The 8,606-nt window shown below is 39.6% G+C and overlaps 1 protein-coding gene across 5 annotated transcripts in view; it reads left to right on the forward strand.

The window, feature by feature from the left end:
* The window catches only part of GRAMD2B (GRAM domain containing 2B), a 71,213-nt gene extending 65,193 nt beyond the window's left edge, over positions 1–6,020 (forward strand). For all 5 annotated transcript variants that reach the window (XM_003259899.4, XM_030818389.1, XM_003259897.4 and 2 more), the window contains 2 exons: positions 674–767; positions 4,776–6,020. In XM_003259899.4, the coding sequence (XP_003259947.1) occupies positions 674–767; positions 4,776–4,817 (136 nt within the window). In that variant the 3' untranslated portion in view covers positions 4,818–6,020. The remainder of the gene's footprint in view (positions 1–673; positions 768–4,775) is intronic.
* The last annotated feature ends 2,586 nt before the right edge of the window (positions 6,021–8,606 follow it).

The following is an 8,606-nucleotide window of genomic DNA, read 5'->3' on the forward strand; positions in this document are numbered from 1 at the left end:
TTTTTGACCCATAAATATACACTTGAACAAATAAAATACAAAAGCCTAATAAACAGTTTGGTATGGATTCATACTCTGCCCTTACTTTCTCCCATCTTGTTCAAAAAGTTAATATTGGCATAGAGATAAGAAGTGACTCCAGGCCAGGCACAGTGGCTCACGCCTGATTATAAGACAAGGGCAATTATAGTCGTATGATAAATCTCAAAGAAGAAACTACAAAAGTCTCATATTTCAAGGGACATTTGATTAACTAGATAAAGACATTCCTAAACTTTTAAAATTCTACTATAAATAGCTGAAAAGTGCAATAATTCTTGTACGTTTATGCTCTAGTGGAGACAGAGAGGATATTAGGGGTTAATAAAAGGGTTCTAAGAAACCACGTGCTTGAAAATAATGGCCTGATTTTTGTTTAGAAGCCGAAACACACCATATCCACTTAAACAAAAATAGCTTAAGAGATTTCCAGCTGAGCTTTTAAGAATGAGTTCCCTAAACATCTAGCCTGGAGTTGAGGATTACTTCAGGGCCTTGTCTAATATTAACAAATGAAATGTTCACTCTCTTCTATTATAAACCAATTTTCTGTTCAAATAAATTTTAAATGCGTTCATTCCACTTCTTTCCTTGTCATCCCTGCCCATAATAATTTTTCTCTTTTTTCTTACAGACAGGCAGCACCATCTGGCCTGGGGTCACAAGTACAATTCAATGTGGAGGTTCTCTGTCAAGAGCTTACAGCTAACATAGTGAAATTAGAAAAGGTGACCTATTTCTTTCCATGTATGGGGGCAGTCACAGTGCCTATTGGTTGCCCTAGGTCAGGTCAGGGATTACACACTCAGATGCTGTTAGTGTGCCACAATAAACCTACATGATCAACCCTGGCTAGGGGCTTTTCATAGTAAATGTGGAAGAATATTTTTTATTTCCACAAAGAAATAGGTTTTAATCTCATTTTCCTTGAAATACATAGTCTTGTAGGTCTTTTGTTTTTCCTCCTTGATTAGACATATTACTTTATAGCACAGGGCCCAATGGTAAGTGACCACTGCCATCAGAGCTCAGTGTAGAGACATAGTAGGGAGTGAACTGGAGACCAACCACTGGCTTGGCCAGAAAGTACAGCCCCAACTCCACCCAGGCTGACTGTTCCCATATGTAAAATATTGCATGTAAGTCCTATTAGAACCATGGAAGATAGGTGTCATTGTTCCCTATCTGATAGGGGAAGAATCAGAGTTTCAAATTAGCTTGCTGAAGGTGGCACACCTAGAAAGGCAGCAGACGTGAGTCTGCTGAGAGAGCATTAGAAGAAAAATATATAAATAAAGTCAGCAGATCTGGAACCTGAACCAGGCCTGTCTGACTGCAGAGTTGTGCTTAGAAGCTCTCTGCTTTAAGAATTCCTCAGAATTCAGCTTTAGGCTTTGTTGATAAGGCCACAGATGTACCTTTACCTCAAAGTATCTACAGTCCAAACAACCCTAGGGCAAATCTGTCCTTAGCTTGTGGCATTCTTAGAAGGCAGCAGGAAGGTGAGCTGGAGAAGAAGATAGGCATGCCAGAAATATCCCAGAAATAAACCTGATTTACATGTCTTATTTTCTTCTCCTTTGTCTGATAACTACTTTGTTTTTAACCTAATCCTTCAGGAAAGGCTTAGAGAGAAGAATCCAGTGTTCAATTAGAACTGCTGTCACAAATGACCAGTATTTGGTTGCTTTACATCATAGTACAGTTATGCTTACTTGGGAAGACATATTTCTTCATATTAAATACAAATTAGTAAAATTTCATATTAAATACAAATGAATAAAATTATCTTTGTTTTCCTACACTCAGTGTTAGTTAGTATTTAACAGCTAAAGTATTAAAAGCAAAGGAGTTTCCAAACTTATGTTCTAAACCAAGTCAGGTCAGAGAATTCATATTAAATCATTCTATTTATGGGCAAATGTGGAAAGTTCTTTACATCAAGAATCAACCTAGAGAAGGTATGGGTTAGCTTTTTTCCTTTCTAAAACATTAGTTTCTGAGAATTGAAGATAAACGATTTTTTTTTAATGAAATGCTTACAAATGTTTGGCTTTCATGCAACCCAGAGAATGGAGTGGTATTAATTTTCAATTTTGTTCACTCTTACATACCAATGATATTCTTTGGATTAGAAACACATGGGATCCTGCCGCCTTCTTTTGTGTTTCTTCCCACTCTCCCGCTGAGCCTGGCCGGGACACCACATTCTGTAACCAGGGAACTGAAAACAGAAGGGCCTGTTCACAGCAGGCAAACAGCCTCGGGTCTTGTGCAGGGTTCAGACACCCTAGCAGGGAGGCTGGGGAGGTTTACAGGAGCAGCAGTGGACACCACCTTTGTCTCAAAGCGGAAACTGATTCAGTAAAAAGTGGATTTGCGGTCAAAATGCACGTGTTGATGTTCTAAAAAGTTAGAAGTTGCACACATTGCTCAAAAGAATCTAAGTATAAAAAAGAGGTACCAGGCCACACCCGTGCTCTTTTTGATTCATCTGCACCTTTCCTCAGAGGCAGCTGGGCACTAGCGCAGCACAGCCTGCCTGTGAAATAGCAGCTCCATGCTGTTGAAGGTGTTATACTGCATACCAGCAATTCCTTCTTCTCGCCTTCGGGGGCCGGTGATGTCTAAACCTCATGATCTTTCTCTGCTTATAACTTCCCTATTTCTGTTCATGGCATCACTGTCCTTTCAGTCATCCTCATTGGAAATCTAAGAATAATTTTTCACTCCCTCTTTTCACCTGCCGCTGGTTGACTAGTTGGCAAATCCAGTGAAGTCTGTCTTCAAACGTCTCCTCAAAGTTTCTTCCCACAGGTACCATCCTAGTCCATTCAGCCTTCCCACTACCAGTCAGATAGTGTGAAGCTCGATCTCACTGTGATCTTTACTTGTATTTTCCTAATTATTACTGAGGCTGAACTTCTCATATATTTATTGGCCATTTGGGTTTTCCTCTGTAAATTTCTGATTTCCCTCCTTTGTTTTAATTTTGGGTTTTGTGTGTGTGTCATCGTAGGTGTGTTTTGTGGATTTGGGATGTCAGTTCTTTGTTTTAGTCCTTTTTCTACCTCCCACTCCTGTTTTTCCATTTATCTTTGGTCCTGAGGGATACATGAGGAAGAAACAAAGCAAGAAAGTGGGGGAAGAAGGCAATGTCTTTTATGGGAACTGAAGAAAACACTTATTTTCTTAGTTCTGGAAGTGGAATTAAGGAACAGTACAGTAAAAAGAGCATAAATGTTGGAGTCAGGCCTTTGTTCTTATCCCTGCTCCACCGCTTACTACCCACATAACTCATCCTGCTACTTCAGCTCCCTGGCCCTTGGTTTCATGTGTAAAGCCTGTCATTGTGTGGTGTTGTGTGGCTCAGGAGCAGGCATGCCTTTGCTGGCACTTACATATCAGATCTCCTTCCTCCTCACTCACCTGAGCACACCCATAGGACATCACAGACTGTTCCTCTAAAAAAACAATATGTTCTTTCCTTTCATCTGCAAGGTTTCTACTCCCATCACAGTGCTGGTTGTTGAGAATTCCTTGCTCTGAATTCTTTTTTTCTTCTTCTTTGCTTTTTTTCCCGAGACAGAGTCTTGCTCTGTCACCCAGGCTGGAGTGCAGTGCCGCGATCTTGGCTCACTGCAACCTCCACCTTCCGGGTTCAAGCAATTCTCCTGCCTCAGCCTCCCAGTAGCTGGGATTACAGGCACCTGCCACCACACCCAGCTAATTTGTATATTTTTAGTAGAAACAGAGTTTCACCACGTTGGCCAGGCTGGTCTGGAACTCCTGAACTCGTGATCTGCCCACCTCGTCCTCCCAAAGTGCTGGGATTACAGGCGTGAGCCACAGCACCCAGCCGCTCTAAATTCTTACAAGTTCCTTTATTCAGCAGTCATTTACTGAGAACATTTTTGATGTCCAACATTGGACCCGTCTTAAGATCCAAACACCTGACATGATTGGTCTCTGTCCCTGTGAAATCCACAACCTTCTTGGAAATGTTAAATAATAATATCTAATTGGAGTAACCGGAGTGTTAAACATTATTACGTGGCACTTTTCTTATTAAAACCATCAAATGGGCTGTGTAAAGACCAATTTCCCATTGTCTTCTAGTGTATTTGGGTCACACTGGTGTTGCCAGTTCCTTGTTCTTTTTCTTCCATCTCATTTATCTCAGTCTCTACTGACATTTTCATCTTTCTGCCATTCTCTTTTTTTTTTTTTTAAGCCTTATATTCTCTCATTTTAAAGTGGATTGTCAGCTGGACATGGTGGCTCACACCTGTAATCTCAACACTTTGGGAGGCTGAGGCAGGAGGATCACTTGAGCCCAGGAGTTCCAGATCAGCCTGAGAAACATGATGAAACTCAATCTATACAAAAAGTGCAAAAATTAGCCAGGCATGATGGTGCACGCCTGAAGTCCAAGCTACTTGGGAGGCTGAGGTGGGAGGATCACTTGAGCCCAGGAAGTCAAGGCCGCAGTGAACCATGATCACGTCACTACACTCCAGCCTGGGTGACAGAGTGAGACCCTGTCCCAAAGAAAAAGTGGATTGTCAGAGTTCTAGTTTATGAAAAAGCATCTATTTGCCTCACCTAAATTTAACTCTTTTGTAGCTTTTTATTCAAAGTGGAATAATCTAGAACGCTATATAGACTATAGCAAATGTGCCCTTAATATACTCCATTCTATTTAATAATAAGAGCTTCTTTTCTTTTATTTCAAGATACAAAATAACTTACAGAAGCTGCTTGAGAATGGGGACTGATCGACCAGATTGCTTGGGCCATCGGAATACCTCATGTTTCCCTTTGAAGAAGGTGCTTCCTGAGGCGTTTTGTTTGAGTGCGCCCTGCTGGTCAGAGGCGCAAGCAGATGAGAATTCAGACATTGCATGTGGACGTCTCCAGCTCAGGAAAGTGGGGAGGGAAATAATTTTGGTTTTTGTGCAATAAAAGTTGACCTTGACTCTCTGAGGAAGATTTTGCTGCTGCTGCCTGAAGAAAACAGACCCATCTCTGGAGGTCTCAGGAAGGGCCCAGCGAACACTCTCTTGGATAATTACCATGATGGCGTCAGCAAACACTCCACCCTGTGCCTTTTTAGTCCTTCCTGCCTCTCCCTTACACCCCTCTTAACGACTTTCAAACTAAAGGATACATCATATACCAACAAACTCACTGTGGTCCTTTCAAGAATTAGCCATGAGTCTCAAAAAGGCAATAAATGGCTCTAAGTGGACAGGTTTGCTTCAAACAAGTAACATCTACATTTTGTCTTTTTTTTTTTTTTTTTTTAGTTCTCCTGTTATGTTCTGGTTTAAATCACCTGTGTATCTTAATTTCTCAATTCCTTTTTGGCAAGAATATCAAGCAAGGTGGATTTAACATTTCGTTTATGTTTTGTTTTGTTGCTGTAACTAATAGTTAATTGGACTGATTCTTACCCAGCCCTGATCAAGAATCTGTGAGGCATGTGACTGAAGTACTAAATTAAACTTCTTTTGAAACCAAACCTAATTTTTAAGCCAAAAGGTATAATAGTGATTTAACACAGGATGAAAAACACTGAATTTTTAAGACTGTAGGTGGACTATGTTAGTAGTTTTGAAACAGGATGTCTGTATTCAGCATTCAATAATGCTAAAATCCATTTCAGCATGAAATTTGTATGTTTTTATCCTTTGCTGACTAAAATAAAATAACTGGTGGTTTGCTAACTATTTACCATATGGGTTGACTGGTTTTTATTAATAATTGTTTAGGGTATCATAAGATCTGTAAGTACAAAGGATATTCTGTTTCTATCTGCAATGCATTTGATAATCATTTCTATGAAATGTATTTTATTTAATCAGATAAGCTAATAAGTGAATTGGTTATATCGTTTGTATCTGTTAGCCTAGTGGACAGCTGTGCCTGGTGCACCTCTGGCTTTTAATAAATACTCATTGGTTGAAACGCCCTGCTAACACTGTGTTTTGTCAGTTTGTAAATTCTTTTAACCAAGACTTAACTATGCTTTTTAACTCTTTTTCCACCTGCCATCTACTACTTCCAACTCACTTATACTTCCTTCCTCCCAAGTAATCATTTCAAAACTGATAAAGGGATTTAAGTTCTTGGGTTACAATGGTTTAAAGGAAAGAAAATGAACTTTGAAGTCAAAAAAAAGAAAAAAAAAGACAATGCTTGATTCCTCAGTCCACATTTCATGAGTTATGTGACCTTTAGCAAAATATTTGGCCATATCCCCCCATTTTATTGATAAGGTTGAAAGTACCAGTAAAAAGTATCAGCATGAGGATTAAATGTGATAGTGTCAGCCAGGTGCAGTGGCTCATGCCTATAATCCCAGCATTCTGGGAGGCCAAGGCAGGAGGATTGCCTGAGCTCAGGAGTTTGAAATCAGCCTGGACAATGTAGCAAGATCCCATTTCTACTAAAAATAAAAATAAATTAGCCAGGTGTGGTGATGCATGCCTATAGTCCCAGCTACTCAGGAGAATTGCTGAAGTCTGGGAGACTGAGGCTGCAGTGAGCCATGATCACACCATTGCACTGTAGCCTGAGTGACAGAGCAAGACCTTGTCTCAGTCAATCAATCAGTCAATGTGATGATGTCTCTAAAGCACATAGCCATGTCAGGCAAGTAGTATGCTTTCATAACAGCTACAATAGTCATTATTTTAAAAAACATTTTTGCACACCTGTAGTCCCAGCTGCATGGGAGGCTGAGGCAGGAGAATCACTTGAACCCAGGAGGTGGAGGTTGCAGTGAGCCTAGATCACGCCACTGCCACTCCAGCCTGGGCGACAGAGCAGACTCCATCTCAAAAAAAAAAAAAAAAAAATTCATGTCTGACATTACAGTTTTATTAAAGTTCAGTGTCAATGCTTTCTATTCAAAACCCATTAGTGATTCAAGAGTGGGTCAGCCACCTCTGGAGAACAACTTTATAACCATATCAAGAGCCTTAAAAAGGCTCAGATTTCACTGAGTTTTAGTAATCTGCCATCTAGGAATTTATCCTAAAGCAACAATCAGAGGTACAGTAAAGTTTATATACAAGAATATTCTTTGACACCTCTGACAGCAAAATATTAGAGTCTAAATATTCAATAGAAGAAGAGTTAAATGATGTAGTGATTTAAACTTGCATTGTCAAAGAAAGGCGTAGAAAATACCGAAAATTGCATTAAAAGACATAAAACTATAGGGTATGATCCCAAATTTAAGAAGAGAACCCTAAATGTGTGTGTATATATATATATGTATATGCATACATACATACACGCAGAAGCCCACGCACCTTTTCCGTATCCTACAGATTTTGTATAATGAACAGTCATTAGCTTTTTTTAATCAGATAAGTTAATTTAAAAGATTAGGTGTCTCTCTGCAGGGAATCAGAACTACAACTCCCACCCCCACAGCATGGCTGCTAAGTTCTTTAACTGAAACTTTATTTTCCAACAACCACTACAGTTGACTCATCCAAAGCGAAAGACAGCTCCACCATTCCTAGGTTGAGTTATTGTTTCTTTGCGGATACTATTGTTTGTTTTGTTTTCCTTTACTAGCTTCCAAGTGAAAATCTGGTGCAGCTAGATACGAATGGTGAAATCCAGGTCATAAGCCTGCATACTAACTACCAAGCAAGGGAAAGCAAGCATCTGGGATTTTTACGCCTCTACCAACTAGGTTATAAATGTAGGGAATTCTAACATAGGGGTTTCAGATGCTGAATGGCCAAAGTAATAGCAAACGTCCACCATATATTTAGCCCTTCAAAACTTGTGTAATCTTAAAAAGATTATCAGTTGTAATACTATTTCAATGCACTCTAATATGTTATAATATAATTAAATACATACTATTTTGGTGAATAGAAATTACCCATCTTCCATAAGCTGGAAATGCTATTATTATTATTGTTGCCCTCTCAGACTTTGTAAACATTTAAGATACCTTCCTTTATATACTCCACAATACTCCAAAGCATTTCCCAGGTATTCATTTATGCAATTTCTTGAAACCCACCAAGAGACTTTTTTTTTTTCAGATAGGGTCTCACTCTACCATCACCGAGGCTGGAGTACAGTGGCGCAATCTCAGCTCACTGGAACCTCTGCCTCCCAACCCATCCTCTCGCCTCAGCCTCCCAAGTGCTACAGGTGCACACCACCATACCCAGCTGATTTTTTTGTATTTTTAGTAGAGACAGGTTTTTGCCATGTTGCCCAGGCTGGCGTCGAACTCCTCGGCTCAAACAATCCACTTACAAACATGAGCCACCTCGCCCAGCCCAGAGACATTTTTTAAATGCCTTTTCCTTGCCTTACACAATTTCATAAATTCATGGAGTCAGGCCCAAACAAAAATTCTGACTTAAATATGAGTTATCTTATATGCTATTTTGATTTGTATATCCTAACGATAGTAAAATTCAGGTGATGCTTTCTTATTTTTTTGTTTCTGGTGATCTAAAGGATATGGACACTAATGCGTTATGGATAGCTCAAGGTTGTTTTACTCTCAAGCATTTTTTTAAGTC

This window comes from Nomascus leucogenys, chromosome 2 (assembly GCF_006542625.1).
Source record: "Nomascus leucogenys isolate Asia chromosome 2, Asia_NLE_v1, whole genome shotgun sequence".
Classification (NCBI taxonomy): domain Eukaryota; kingdom Metazoa; phylum Chordata; class Mammalia; order Primates; family Hylobatidae; genus Nomascus; species Nomascus leucogenys.